Raw genomic sequence first — 16,219 nt, 5'->3', positions numbered from 1 at the left:
AATGCTCTCTTCTCTTCAGATGCCCACTTCCATTTGCTCTCTTTCTGTAGCAACCGGTACAGAGGTGCAAGGAGACTTGACATGTTGGGCAGAAAACTGCGGTAACAGGTGATCAGGCCCAGGAAGGATCTAAGTTCTTGGACATTTCTGGGCGCTGGTGCTCTCACGATAGTGTCCAGTTTCTTTTCTGCTGGATGCAAGCCGTGTCGGTCAATTTTGTGTCCCAGGTAGGACACTTCCTGTGCTCCGAACACACACTTGTCTTTCCGCAACCGGATACCATTTTCTCGAAAGATTTCCAGTACCTTGTTCACAGTCTTCCCATAGCTATTCTTATCCTCTGCAATCGGAACATCATCTAAAAAGACTTGCGTGCCCGGCACATTTTTCAGAAGTTCTTCCATCTTCCTTTGGAATATGGCAGGGGCTGATGCAATGCCATATGGTAGCCTATTGTAAGCAATTAGACCTTTGTGAGTGTTCAGTACAGCAACTTGCTTTGCTTGATCGTCCAGTGGTATGTGGCAGTAGGCTTCACGTAGGTACAATTTTGAAAACCAATAGCCACCCTTGAGAGAGGCGAAAATGTCTCCCATTTTTGGGAGTGGGTACTGGTCGACATCACACTCTGGGTTGACAGTGACCTTGAAATCCCCACAAATTCTCAAGGTTCAATCTGCTTTTACCACTGGAACGATTGGCGTTGCCCAGCAGCTGTGGCTGACTGGAGACAAGATCCCTTGCTGACACATTCTGTCCAGTTCCATTTCTACTTTTTCGCGCAATGCATAAGGTAGTGAACGGGCTTTCAGGAATCTTGGAGTTGCATCTTTTTTCATGGCAATGCTGGCAGGAGGCCCCTTCATCAGTCCTGTGCCCAGCTCGAAGAGGTCTTTGAACTTTTCTTTCAGCTGTTCTGTGACACTTGAGATTTCACAGTCTGGAGTCAGGATTGTGCCTACCTATTGGTCGGGCAGCAGATGAAGTTTTTGGATCACATCTCTACCACACAGTGAAGGTCCTGGGCATTGCACCACATACAGTTCAGCAGTTGCATTGCAGTTCTGGTGCTGCGCTGTCATATGAAGCACCCCGCTGATACGTAGCTTCCCCAAGTAACAATGGAGCTCTTTGTGGGCTTCAGGGCTGGCCACTGCTTGGCATGGCAATGGTATATTTCTTGAGGAATTATGCAGACTGGCGAACCCGTATCCACCTGCATGTCGAGATTCACTGGTCCCCACTTCACCGTCTTGTAGACCGGCTCGACCGCAGTACCTTCCCTGGTGACCGTGTAAATATCAAGGACGGGAGTGCAGCTACTGTCGCCAGCTTCGGCACTTACCGCGTTGGCCTGAAATTTCGTCGGCCTTTTCGCTTTTACCCCACCGAAACACCTTGTAGCTAAGTGCCCTTGCTTGTGGCACTTATAGCAAGTCGACGTCTTATGCGGACAGTTGGGAGCATCGTGTGAGCAGTCGCCACAACGAATGCACGGGCGCGGCGTCTTTGCCTTGGTGTGTCGGTATTGCGGATTCGTTTTCTTCTTAAACGCTGTGGCGTTGACTTCGTTCGCCGATTCCGCGGTGCTCGCGTGGGGTAGGCGCTCAACATTTTGTATCGCCAATTCCGCCGACGTGGCAATATCTACTGCTTCTTGGAGAGTAAGAGACTGGCTTAGCCAGAAGTATTCGTTGGACCATCTTTTCTCGCAACCCGATGGCAAATCTGTCACGCAGGTTTCGTTCCAACGCGCTCCCGAAGCCACAGTTGTCTGCGATCTTCCGAAGTTCTGCCAGGTATTCGCCTACCTTCTCGCCGGTTTTCTGTACGCGGGTTTGAAACCGGTACGTTTAGTACATTTCCGACGGTGCCGGGTTCAGGTGCTGCTTGAGAAGTGCAATGGTGGCTTCATAAGGTTCGTCCCGCGGCTTTTTCGGCGCCAGTAGGCTTCGGAGACGACCATATACCTCCGGGTTGAGACATGTTATGAGAATCGCGCGCTTGCGAGCGTCGTCGGTGATTTCGTTAGCATCGAAGTAAGACTCTAGCCGCTCGGAGTAGTTTGTCCATGTTTCCGCATTCGAATCGAACTGCGGAGGTGCCGCGAACAATGGCTGAGCGCCAAGTGCTTGCGCCATGCCACCTACTTGTCGCGCCTGTTCTTGCGTCTCACGTAGAGTCGTCGGCTTGCCTAGGTGGGTGTCGTACGTTCATTCTGTCTTCATCCCATCCTCGTCGCCACTTGTTGTCCACTTGTTGGCGTGCAGGAGCCACAAGCAGTAATAAGTCCGACTCCGGAGAGCAAGATACGACCACGTTTTACTGGAACGCCATGTTGTTTTCTTCCCCCCTGTGCCCCTACATCAGTTGCCAGACTTCATCCCATCCTCGTCGCCACTTGTTGTCCACTTGTTGGCGTGCCGGAGCCACCACAAGCAGTAATAAGTCCGACTCCGGAGAGCAAGATACGAACACGTTTTACTGGAACGCCATATTGTTTTCTTCCCCCCTGTGCCCCTACATCAGTTGCCAGACGAGTTTTCTACGTCGGCCAACACTATAACCATTACTACATATCCAGGCAGCAGCGACAGCTTGGAATGCATTTGTTAAAAATAGCAATATCCACCTGTCCCGTATTGTCAGTTGGCAGCAGCCTTGCATGGCTGACAGGATGCTTTATTACTCCGACAGCCAATTACTGCAATAAAACAAATCAACAGTTTAACCACTTCACTGTATTAAACAACTCAGAGGCAGCAAAATTGTTTTACTGATAAGTTCTTCTCGTGATTAGCTTCTGAAATCTTATGTTCGACGGAATCCCATAAGCGAAAAGAAATCATTGCTCATAGTGCAAAGACGGAGTTCGGCTATGTCCCTATGGGCTCCGTGCGCTGTAGTTTGGCGCGCGCGAGTGGCGCCACCTGGTTAACAGCGGTGGCGAAAGGCGGACGCAGCCAACGCAGCTCTCTGGTTCAGTTTGCAGTGAGCGCGGCGAGCGGTGAGGTGTTTCGTCCGAAGGCGAAAACAAACTTGGATAGTTATGGGTGCTCTACCTACTGCTGTGTTTACTCAATGCCATAACAGCTATAAAAACACTGCAGTCAAAGTACCGAATATATTTACCGAATATATACGCTTTTCATGGACATCGTGCATGCTCGCTCATGCACAGAGGGTATGCTGGAAATGAATGCACTGTGGAATTAAATTCATGAGAGTGAACTGGGAAAGGGTTTACATTGACTGGGGTATTTCGAACGTGACATCATTGGTAGGAGCTGCTTTATGTCTTTATGTAGAGCGAAGGAATGCGTTCAGTCAGTCACAGGAAATGGTCTACGGTGAAGTTCTTGGAGCTAGCATCTGAAGTTTAAGTCTTCATTTGTTATGCTCATCTGTAGTTCAGCGTGTCAATTTTGTTTTCTAGCTTTTTTTTTCGTGCGTGTGTGTATGCAGTGGGAGCGACGTCGTACTTCTGAGAGTGCTTATGTCGTTTTTCACATTGTTTCACCTAAGCTTTTGTGTATTTATTTGCATTATTTTATTTCCTTCTGTGGTTTAAAATTTTGTATCTTTATTTGTTGCATTTATGAGATCTGAAATCCTGCTCTAGACGAATAAAAAAATAGAGAGTGGTTCAAATTTCTCTCTCTCTCTCTTTATATATATATATATATATATATATATATATATATATATATATATATATATATATATATATAGAGAGAGAGAGAGAGAGAGAGAGAGAGTGGTTCAAATTTCTCTCTCTCTTTCTCTTTATATATATATATATAGAGAGAGAGAGAGAGAGAGAAATTTGAACCACTCTCTATTTTTTTTATTCGTCTAGAGCAGGATTTAGGTTTATCGTCCCAATGCAACGAAGACTATAAGGGGCGCCATAGTAGGAGGTTCCAGATAATTGCAACCACTTGGAGTTCTTTAACGTGCACTGACATCGCGCAGTACGCGGGCCTCTAGAATTTTGCCTTCACCGAAATGCGACCGCCGCAACCAGGATCGAACACGAGTCATTTGGGTCAGCAGCTGAGCACCATAACCACTGAGCCACCGCGGCGGCCTTTCTATAGTAAAGTATTTACGAAGAGAGAAATACGACCAAAATAATTCATGTAATTGGTGTCTTCATGAAATTCCTGTAATGACAGTCCTGTGGAAGATACTTAGCAAGAAACCCATCGTCTTTTTGTATGCTTAGAGCTATGCTTCTCTGAGAGGAATACACAAAGTAAAGAAGTGTCGATCCTGCAGGATGTAGAGCACTATCATCTGATATATATGTGTAGTAAGTTTGCGTTTTTCGCATTTCTAGCCGACCATTCGCATAGTCGATGTCACAGTGGATGTAAATTACATAGCTGATTTCATTATTTGGGTCAGAGCCTTGTTTTTCAAACTGTAAAGGTATTAAATTAATCTCAATAAGCTCAACTGCGCTGCCAGATATTGCAGTTCCGTCGGGACTGCAACACAATCATGGTTGCTCGGAATCGGTGATCAGCCCAACCTGAAAGCAATTGAAACGAAATGCAGCAGTGGTGGCGTGAAGGCTTTCAATGGGTTGAAATCCGCAGAGAAGAAGGCGTTGACTTAGAATGGCATCGCGGTCAGTGCGCGTCTGCTATGCAGCGCAGGGCCACCACGGCCAGTCTCGAGGGGGGCGCGCGCGCTCTTCCTTCGAGAGACCGGCCGTGACTGAGCGTCCGGTTAACGCGGCGATTGCCACGAGGCGGCGCTGGCGATGTGGTCGCTGTGGTCGATGTGGTCGATGTGGTCTGGACAGCAGTAAGGGGGCAAATCAGCAATTATCGGTTAAGAAAAAGTTTAAAGGAACAGAGAGAGCTTTGTGGAAAACAGGGATGCTGACGAAATCGGCACTAGAAACATACCGGACCTTTAAACAGGAAATTGTCAAAGAAAATATCTATGATAATTGTAGGGGAAGTTCTTTGTTGTTTGAGGCCAGGACTGGAGTTTTGCGGACTAAGAAGTATAGAGTCAGGTACCAGGAGATAGACACTTTGTGTATTGCGTGCGGAGAGGAGGAGAAAACGGCTGAACACTTGATACTTTTCTGTAAAGGGCTTCACCCTACAGTGGAAGGCAGCGGGGCTGACCTACCCAAGGCATTGGGGTTTAGGGATAGTGAAGGGAAAGTGGATTTTAAGAGGTTAGAAGTAACCAAGCGAAGGTTATCTGATTGGTGGCTAAAAGCAAGACAGGAGTAAAATTTCACAAGACATGGCTAGGTGGCTTGAGCCACCGCCCGATGTAAAGGGTTCAGCCGTATCCATCTATCCATCCATCCAGCTGCTGGCGCCACCATACCAGCGCACGGAGCCCATAGATTCCGCGGTCAAATGCTACAGGAAAGCCCTGAACAAAGACGCTGCTTTGCAGGAACCAACCCCGCTTGAAGCCGACGACCTTAACCAACTTATGAAATTTTGCCTCTCCAATACGTACTTTAGCTTCAAAAATAGTTTTTGCACTCCGACTGTCCAAACCGCCAATTTACGCCTGCGACTTTAATTGTATCTGCAATCCTTGCCCAAGAATGCATCAAATCCACCGAGCTTCCTTCATCACCCCCCCCCCCTTCCAGCAGAAGTTTTTTCTTCGATATATGTCAATGATTATTTTTGCTTCTTCTATCAACAAGATGTACAATGGTTTCTCTCACATCTGAACTCATTCCAGCAAAGCATCCAATCACCGTAGAAGTTGACGGTCACACTGCCTTTTCCTCGAGGACCTCGTGGGACACACAGCACACGGCCTCGAAGCAAGTGCATATCACGAACCCAGTCGCACCATATTGTAGCAATGCTTCTACTCGTCTCATCCTAGTCGTTTCGTCACTCTAGAATCATAAATTGCAAATTAAGCAAGTAAGGAGACTATGAATAACAGCTCTCCAGGCCCCAGGAGCAAAGCGCATGTTCCCGACTGAACCGACCTGTGATGTGTGCAAAAAAAGCCGCTGCAGATCCCCTATGCCCGCGATAGGAGTGGAAGCCTTGCTGGATTTTTTTTTCTATGACGTTTGCATGGTCTCTCAAGCAAACTACAACTTCTTGTGCGGGCCGAGGACGTCACTGAGAGAAACGTCTACCCAGAAGTCGACTGCAAGATACCCTGTTGTATAATTGTGACTCTTCTCGAATGGGAATGTTCAAAACACGAATCAAGGAACACCAAAACAATGTCGCCCGAAATAATACTGGCATTAACACTCTAGTGGAACCTCATAAAGACACTGGTTATGCCGTCGACTGGGCCGCGGCACGTGTGACTGTCAATGTGAAATCATTGGCAGCACGCTTCCTCATAACATTGCTCCACATTCAGTCGACAATAGGCAACCGGATACGAGGCAATCTCTCAGAGAAATACATCCTCAGTTCCACCAAAATCGCCTCCATAGAACGCACTGACCCATCCTTTCATCTCATTGCGAACAAAAGGCACCTATATAGGAGCCGAAACTTCAATAGATTTTTTTTTCATGTTTTAGCGAGCGTACGTGTCTTGCCAAGCTATTTGATTAGCTCAAGAAATGCTTAACCAACGCACTATTTACTTTTCGCCAAGGAACACTGTGTGGGACCGCCGTGGTGGCTCATTGGTTATGGTGCTCAGCAGCTGCCGTGGGTTCGATCCCGGCCGCGGCAGTCGACTTTCTATGGAGGCAAAATTATAGAGGACCCGTGAACTGCGCGAAGTCAGTGCACCTTAAAGAACCCCAGGTGGTCAAAATTTCCGGAACACTTCACTATGGCGTCCCTCTCACAGCCAGTTTCTTTGCGATGTTAAACTCCCAACAACCATTACCAATGTGTGGTGGTCATGCATGTCGCTGAAGGTTCACTGCTGACTTTAGTATCCAACTGTAGAACTCATTTGTTGTGTTGATTAATGTTTAATTGCATTTCCGGTTTCAAATGAAGTTTGCAGCCTTCACCAGCCAAGCTAGTCGTATTTGCTTTAAGAAATTCAGTTCAGTACAAAAGATACTTCAGAGAAGCTACCTACCTCTCTGCCTTTTACTACGACCACGCATACTGCACGGTAGCTCATTTTCTAAGTCTAGGCCAGATGGAAGTGTCCAGATATCATGCGACGGTAATGTGCAGTTATCGGCCTGCGTTCTCTCTTACACTTCCGTCCTAGCTGTGTCTTCTGGAATTGAGAAACCATGCTAGAATTTGTGACAAAGCCAATAACTTAGGGTGGAGCACTGTTGGGACCATGCTTATAACTGTGCATTTCTATAAAATTGGAATATGGCTTTGTCACTTGTCCGGAGAAAAACAAAAAAAAATGCGCAAATGTGAGCAGAAAATTTCTCCCAAACACTTCAATCTCAACAACCTAAAAGTGCGTTTTACCAATCCGATCAGCTTCTGACAGCAATTTCACGTGCTATTGCCATGGTGATTGCGATGGCAGCGTACAGTTACAGTTCATTCAGTATCACCTATGCTTGATGCAAACAAAATATTGCTTTGAGATCATAATTTAAAGAATAGTTCTGCTTAAGAGATCGGTACTTACGCCCGACGGATTTCCTGGATCATCTCGAAGAACTGGGACTTGCTCTTCCTACGGCGAGCCTCCTCCTTGATTTTCTGTGGAGTAGTAAGGATTTAGCACCAGGCCTTCAGTGCGAAGGATTTTCAGCTCTACATTGTTCTCTTATCATTCATATATTGCACGACACAATATATCACAGGTGTTTGATAAGCACTTGACTTCAGCATCTTCAGCCGGTGTTAGGGAGCTGAGCTTGTACGCAAAAGTTGAGACACCTCTGGGCATGCAACACGCCCTTTTCATTCCTACGATTACACTGGAAGGGACATGATGGCAAAGTCAGTACAGTGTAGTTATACAAAAAAGTCTTTGTTTGGCAGCTTCATTTTGTAATCCCATTGCTTAAAGAGCACAAACGAGCTTTAAGTAAAACCACAAATATCTTCAAGAAGAGAAAACAAGGCAGAAACACAGGACGAAGCAAGAACACGACTGCACAACGCGCTGACCATTAACTCGTTTTTATGCCACCAGAAGCAAAATACTTATCTAAAAAAATGTTTAAACAGCACTCATAAATCGTTATAAATAATCATGATACAAATGGTGAAACCATTCCATGTAAAAGGTAGAAGTCAGAAGGATAGATAAGTCAATTGCATGTCACGAATTTTAACAGCTGCACTGCTGACGCAATTTCCGATCACTGTTGAGTTCTTCTTTCTGTATTTCTTTACGACGAGCGTGCTGTCCAGGAAAGGGGTTCCGTTTTTTGAAGGGCATTCCCTGTAATGCACGTCAAGCTTGCTGCCTGTGTCTGTTTTTAGCAATCTCGCGTGCTCGCTTATTATTCAGACAGTGGCGTGTCTTCCCGACCTATGTTTTCCCACGTGATAGTGGCACATCGTACACCCCACTGCGCAGACAGTCAGTGCAGCGATGATTTTGATTGTTAATGTCACATGGGCACCGTAGTGGTTCATCATTGTTAACACGCCGGCAGAAGGAACTGAGTTTGTTCGATAGAGAAAAACCACTCGAATACCTGCGCGTACCGAACATTTCTTGATCTGATGTGACAGTTCGTAAGCGTATGTTATGGCTGCTGTCTTGTACGGTTGGGAATTAGGTCACTTGGCCTTCTTCACATGCCGCACCTCTTCCAGGAGAGACTACTCCGCCACAGCCATGGGCACGAAACTAGAGAAACCTGCATCTAATAGTCTTTCCACCTGCGACTGCACACTTGCAACCATCTCATGATGAGGCGACCTGCCAAACGAGTTCTTGAGCGCCGCTTTTGCTATCCTATGCTTCACGAGCTTTGAATGTGCCCATGAGTACAGAAGGAATTTCTTCTTTGAGCGTGGAGCATACTTGCAGCGCATGTGGGGCGCTGTGCACCTGAGTTTTCATATCCAACAAGCGCAGCATCTTCTTGAAGTCTTCTAGGACTGATTCAAACACATCAGCCATGCTCGAGGACCGTCTTTCCGTGTCTCCTTCACAATCAGAAAGGATGAAAAAGTCAACAAGGCTGACGACTGGGCGAGTTGGTACTGAATTATAGTATTGAAGAGTTGGTACTGAAGACGCAACACAGGTAGGAGAAAAGAACACAAAACAGCCAGTCCAGCCTCGCCTCGTGTTCTTTTCTCCTAGCTGTGTTGCGTCTTTTGGCTCTAGAAGCGTAGCTGCTGGGCCAGTTGGTGCATGGTACCATACAGGTAGAGAAACCAGCAGAGCAAGACACGTACACAACAAAAGGAATTCACACGGACAACGCCGTCCTTGTGAATTCCATGTGAATTATTTCTCTTGTGTACACATCCTGTTCTGCTGGTTTCTCTGCCTCGTCACTTGGCTGGTTTTAAGCTGATCAATAAGTCATGACCATAGCGAAAAGCTACCACGCCACGATGTGCCTGAAAGTCTTTTTTCTAGTTCTCTGTCGTGCCGTGCCGTCAGAAGTTCACTCAGGATGGCACACACACATGAAGATCACATGAATCGATGTATATGCCATCTTTTTCCAAATGCTTTCGCCAGGTGGACTTTTCGGTGGTGATCTGCTTCATCATCAACGCTAAAACTTGCGACAAGCCCGCGCTTTCACACATCATGATTCTCTCTCTTGCCCTGTTGCGGAACTGTTCCTGATATGCGGAAGCTCTCGCTTACTGCATGCTGCGTCTTTTGGTAGTGCAAATCCGAGGGAATGACAGCGAAGACACCGTCCTTGTTACAACGAATTAACTTCAATCCTGGATCACGAAGAGAAGCGGCCGTCTTCTTCAGTTTTATGTCTGGCTTTTCTATGGATATGGTCGGCAGAGCGTCCGCGCAGTCCGCGATGCATCTCTCCACATCCTGATCATCAGCTCTTGACATAGCGTCGAGAACAAGGGACAATGTTTGCAGTTTGTCTCAATTTGGCGGAGCGCAGAACTTCAGACCTAGCTTCAAGAGGCCTTTTCTTTTCTTTAAAGCAGCAGGATTACCTAACAATGTTAGAGCGCCCCGGTTCGCACCATTAGTGGCACGTCGTTTTCTCGGAAGGCTCTCCATCATAGTACGCCACATGAACTCCATGACATCAGACACTGTTCGAAGTTATCGGCGATATACCCTGTGATGGTGCCCAGGGGGGCAACCTCGGTCAGGTGCCACCAGCAAGCATACCCATCAGCAGGCTGACCTGTCTGCAGGCTCCAAAGTGAAGTATGCGGCACAGGTGAAACCGTTAGAGCGCGGTGGGGGAATCAGCCCAAACAGCGAAGCCGTCAGCGATGGAGTTGGCTGTTTTGGGGGCGTGCGCATCCAGAATACGTGTGGGGTGAGCGTGGACAGATTTCTGGTCATACTCAGCTGCCACCTTCGCTCCGTGATAGGGGTATTTAAGCAATGAGCCCTATGTGCAGAAAGAATGCATATACATCGGATCATGTTTGGCACCCATTCTGAGTGATATTCAGTTAGTATGGCACAACAGACAACTAGAAAAAGTTCCTCAAGCACATGGCGTCTTCGGAGCATTCCGCTATCTTGAAGATTTTTTGATCTTAGTCTGAAGAAGAATACACGCAAGGACGATCCTCAAGCATGGCAGATGTATTCGAATAAGCCCATAAAGACTTAAGTTTACAAAGGAGCTGAGCTCAAACAAGACGCTGCGCTTCTTGGATATGAAAGCTCAGGTGCACAGCGACCCACATGAGCTGCAAGTATGCTCCAGGCTTAAAGAAGAAATTCCTTCCGTGCTCATGGGCATATTCAAAGCTCGTGAACCGTAGGATAGCAAAAGCGGTGCTCAAGAACCCTTTTGGAAGGTCGCGTCATCATGAGATGGTTGCAAGTGTGCAGTCGCAGGTGGAAAGATTATTAGATGCAGGTTTCCCTAGATTCGTGCCCATGGCTTTGGCAGAGTAGTCTCTCCTAGAAGAAGTGCAGAATGTGAAGAAGGCCAAGCGACCTAATTCCCAATCATCTAAGACAGCAGTCATACCATACGTTCACAAACTGTCACATCGAATCAAGAAATGTTCGGTACGTGCTGGTATTCGAGTGGTTTTTCTCACCTTGTGCCACATGCCAGCAATGATGAACCACTACGGTGCCCATGTGACACGAACAATCAAAATCGCTGCACTGACTGTCAGCGTGGTGAGGTGTACGATGTGCCACTATCACGTGGGAAAACATAGCTCCGTAACACACGCCACTGTCTGAATAGTAAGCGAGCACGCAAGATTGCTAAAAGCAGACACAGGCAACAATACAGCCGTGCATTGCAAAGGATGCCCTTAAGAAAACTGCACCCCTTCCTGGACAATACACGTACCCTAAGGAAATACAAAATGGAAATAGCAAGGGAAACTTTCAAAGCATTAATCATGCAGTGGATAGGCCAGAATTGCGTCACCAATTCACTTCTTACACTGCTTGACAAAGAAATAGGTTATCTATTTCCTTTTGGCTTGTGCAAAACAACTGCAATAATTGCGCCTCCTGTATCAGCACTATTTATAATGTATGGTGCTTTGCTGTTTGGATGTTTTTCCAGCTATTTATTTCACTTTTCCGAATAAAAACGAGTTGATAGCGCCTTAATTGTGCTGCCGTCTTCTTTCTTCGTCCTTTGTTTGTGCGGTGTTTTTGCTTTTTTAAGATGCGCCAACTTGCCCAAGTATCCTCCTTAACAAATTCCTGACTGCTGCACGTAGTGATGATGCACCCTGTTACTGCCAAGCGGTTTAAATGGTGGCTTAAATCAATCAAAAGCGGTCCCTCTTCAAGTAGATCCGTCGAAGCATATGCGGAAGACATGTTCCGTAAAGTAGCCGCCGCGGTGGCTGAGTGGTTATGGCGCTTGGCTGCTGACCCGAAATACGCAGGTTCAATCCCAGCCGCGGTGGTTGAATTTCGATGGAGGCGAAATTTGAGAGGCCCGTGTACTGTGCGATGTCAGTGCACGTTAAAGAACCCCAGGTGGTCGAAATTTCCGGAGCCCTTCACTACGGCGTCCCTCATAGCCTGAGTTGCTTTGAGACGTTAAACCCCCATAAACCAGAAACCTTGCTGTTCCGTAAAGTGGGCGCCATGACTCTGTAAGATTATAGGGTCATAAATCAGAGTTCTGGGTCACAAGTGAGGAATTTCAGTTTAACCGCTTGCCATGAGCTTTCACTGTATTTACATGATGTGAAAGGTGAGTTCCCGGTTGGTGCCACAAATGTTGACGCTTAAGCAATAAACTTGTCGCCAGCAACTTAACCACAAAGATTTAGACATAATTTGAGAATATGCAGAAATGTGCTATTCTCGAATTGTGACGGTTGAAGGAACATGAGTTCACCGCCATGTTCGGCCGACCAAACAAGAGTAGACACTATACAGGCAGAAGGGGTGATCAACACTAAACAGACATCGTGTGCAACAGTCAGCTGGAAGGATCATGGCAGCAGGCTTTTCCGGATATAGGTCATTCTCTCATTAGAATTCATGCCACACTAGCTAACATTTACTAGTACCACCTGTTCTTCAAGTATGAATTCATTGCTTGAATCAATCAAGAAGAAACACCATGGTAAGTTGGCGGATGCGTTGCGGTTTCATGACCACGTGTTTATTCGCTAGCCTTACAAATCAACAATGCGAATGCGAAATCAGGGAATGCGGCTCCAAAGAGCTTAACGCTCCACCCTGTATTACAGTCCTAGTTTCTAGAGATTGCTTTCTCTTTCGTAACGAGACAAACTGTTACATGGGCAACAATTTCCTCGTGATAATGCAGTCAAAAAGGCGGTGACAGGGCTCCTAAAGCAGCAAAAGATGTCCTTCTAGTGTAAGGAAATCGGATTACAGCAGTCAAAGCGGAATTAGCGTAGTGAAGTTAAGAAGGATTGCAATGAAACGTAGGAAGTTAAATTTTAGCTGAAAATTTTGTTCCGGTATTAGGATAGATGTCTTTCTGGAAACCCGTTGCATACTGCATGTACTCCTCCAGCAAGAAGAAGTAGTCAAGCGTACGTGCACTACTCACTCGCTTAACGCTCTTCTGGAACAGACTGGCGATCTGGCCTTCCCGGAGGTTGCTCACAATCTCCTTGGCTGAATGATGGGGAGATACCAACTCCACCGTGTTGATGAAGCGGTAGAGTTTCTGCAAAGTAATTCTAATCAGCGCCTCAGAGGACGTGCTCATCAGGTTATTAAGCCCGATATTCAAATGACTCTAAACCATATTTCGTGGTCAGTCTCGACTTACAGATTACAAAACGTCATCAGATATGCAGATTTCACAAAAAATAGAGGCTCCTAATGCAGTAGCGCAAACTTCAACTTCGCATGGCAAATCAAGACAGTCTTCAACAAACAGGCAAAAGGCACAGCTCAGCATCGACAGAACGATGGAAAGAGGCAGTCAGTGCTGTGTGTGTTCATTTCTTTTGTTCTGTCTCAGTTGTGCTCTGCCTTTTACCTGTCGACGATGATGCATTTTTATGGCGTATGAGCGTCTTTGGCCAGAGACTTCCACGGCACTTGATTTCTTTTTCTACTTAAGATGGGATAAAAGACCCATTTCCAGAGGATTTCACCCTCAATAAACCTAGCACCAGGCAGGGGAAAGCTTGTACCCATTGTATCCGCGGCGGGTACCCAGTGGCAGTGTGGATCGAACCCCGGACCTCCAGCCTGCTAGGCGGAAGCTAAAAACACTAGGCCATCAATGCAGTGCTTTAACTTGCTCAACATGTACCGACTAGCAAAACAACGAACCTTTTTGCAATACTCTTTAAAGAAAAAGCTGACTTGCTGATCTCTTTAACTTGTTAGCAAGAAAGAACGACTGTTAGCTATTAAAATCCTTCGGAACAATTTTTGAGCAGCAACATTTAAAAGCTACAACGCCAAGCATAGCAAGCATCACTAAGGAAGAAAGAAGCACCCACTTATCAGCAGGTGAGTGGTGAAAACATGGTGCACGTCAGCAAGCAATTCACTACCACTCTGATTTTTTTCCTTCATCCTTTTCTTTCTCGTGTAGCATTCAAGAAGCAATGTTCGGGCCGACTCAGAGGCAGCAACTAGCTCAACTGGTTTGTTTAGTTATTATCTACGCCACTGCTACATCACGCCGCAAATGCAGCCACTTTAACCCAAAAAAGATTCAAAAACTAACAAGAACATTGTTTCGCTTCTGGCTGTTTCGTAACTTTCATATTATGGACCTTTGACAAAACCTTTTCGCAGCTCTTGTATACACAGCGCTAGACAGACGAAGATGGCACATAATACACAGGACAGGTGCCAACTTGCAACTTTATTTCAGGAAGGCTTAACAGTAGGGATTATATGGCAACCACTCAACGACAACCAGACTATACACATGCGTATTAGATGAAAAACATACTCAAGACTTAGTTTCTATACAGAACACTCGCTGCCGGGAAAAGTTAAACAAGTAAAAAATGAAGAGCAGAGAAAGGAGAAACGCTCTATTGTCACCTTCTCCACTGGCCTTTCCCCTTTCCTTTCTCTCCATTTTTTACTTGTTTAATCTTTACCACCAGTGAGTGTTCTGTATATAAACTGTAGTACATATTGAGTTTGCTTTTCATCTAATGCGCAACTGTATATTCTGGTCATCGTGGAGGGGTCGAATATAATCCCTGTTGTTAAGCCTTCCTGAATTAAAGTTTCAAGTTAGTGCCTGTCCTGTGTATTCTGTGCCTTCTCCGTCTGCCTAGCGCTAAGTATACAAGGTCTTTGAACCAACTAGCCCAAACCAAGCTTCTGTTACAGTTTGCAGCGTCATTGCATCGTTTCTCATGTTTTGATTCCAGCACACAGTTCGCATAAGTTGCTAGCCACACTAGTACTACTGTTATTTATTCATGCCACGCGCATCATACAGTTGGAACTATGTTCCCGCAGATGTCACAGGAGCAAATTATTCTCTTATTTTTGCCAGTCATTGTCTGCACTTTTTCGTGGTGACCAGGGGCGTAGACAGGTGGGGTGGGGGTTTGTTTCGCTGTCTGAACATCCCCCGAAATTTTGTGAGCGTTGCAATCCCCCGCCCTCCCCCTATTTTATGCGCCCATGCTATTTACCCAAGATCTAGACTTGGAAAAAATTTACGCACTCTACAGGGGCTCATTTAGTTAATGAGCTGCCCGGCGAAGTTCTTGCCTGGAAACAAAAAATAGATGAACAACAATAATATTTAGCTTCCCTCCGCGGTACAGGCGGATTGATTCCCTTTGCCCACAGGCTTTGTATACAAACATTCGCCATTTGCTGCAGGTTCTGGCTGGCCCCATTGCCCGTCAGCACCTCCGAAGCAGAACACTCATTTTGAACACTCCGAAGGCTCAAGCCTTATCTCAGAGCAAAAACGTCGCAAGAGCGTTGCTGGCGTGTGCACTTCTTAACAGTCAGCGGGATATCGTTTTCAGCTAAGAAACTGTCCTTTCACGTCTTTCCATCGAGCCCTGGCGGCATCAGCTGAATGTGCAGCCTGATTGCGAACAGCGAGACCCCTTCCTTACTTTTTGTGCATTTCAGCTTGTGGAGAAGCTCACAGAAGTTTCATGTATTGCCACGACCATATCTCAGTAGCGCTCTTTTTCCTCGCCCGACAGTTCCGCGTTGTATTTCAAATAGTGGCCCTTATTTTTATACTCAGTAATTATTCAGGAATGTTTTGGTACATTTGCGTTCTCTATTCATTATTCTCGAAAAGATTAAAGTATTGTCGCGACTCTGTAATAAAAAGCGGAAGTTAATTCAGAAAAGAGTCACTCTTCTTCGCCATCGCACGACCTATGGGGCTCCTTTTAACTGTAGGCACAGTTCACCGACTTAAGCATATCTTTTCACGTCAGCCTACTTTTTCATTCGTTGCATTGTCCTCAAATGATCGTACACTATCGCGAAAATAAAAATGCTTTTTTTAAGCGCCTCTGCGTCCAGGCGCAGGTTCACATGCATGGGGTAGAAGTTTTGAAAAATGCCATTCGTTTGCATTTACTGACTTTGTTACCGAGCAGAAACTTATGTGTTGTAAATTACGTGAAAATGTTGTATGCAGCCGCGATTTTAGGCATGAGTTTTTTTCTTAGAACATAAATGTTTTTTACGAATCAAG

At 46.0% G+C, this 16,219-nt stretch overlaps 1 protein-coding gene across 1 annotated transcript in view; it reads right to left on the bottom strand.

The window, feature by feature from the left end:
* The window catches only part of LOC144110040 (glutamate receptor ionotropic, NMDA 2C-like), a 236,686-nt gene that overhangs the window by 8,339 nt on the left and 212,128 nt on the right, over positions 1-16,219 (bottom strand). Inside the window, exons 10-11 of the mRNA XM_077642844.1 lie at positions 13,109-13,228; positions 7,588-7,661 (exon numbers count right to left, since the gene is read on the bottom strand). Of these exons, the coding sequence (XP_077498970.1) occupies positions 7,588-7,661; positions 13,109-13,228 (194 nt within the window). The remainder of the gene's footprint in view (positions 1-7,587; positions 7,662-13,108; positions 13,229-16,219) is intronic.

Source organism: Amblyomma americanum, chromosome 11 (genome assembly GCF_052857255.1).
Source record: "Amblyomma americanum isolate KBUSLIRL-KWMA chromosome 11, ASM5285725v1, whole genome shotgun sequence".
Lineage (NCBI taxonomy): Eukaryota > Metazoa > Arthropoda > Arachnida > Ixodida > Ixodidae > Amblyomma > Amblyomma americanum.
The sequence above is the reverse complement of the archived record's forward strand: the minus strand, read 5'-3'. Positions and strand labels throughout refer to the sequence as shown.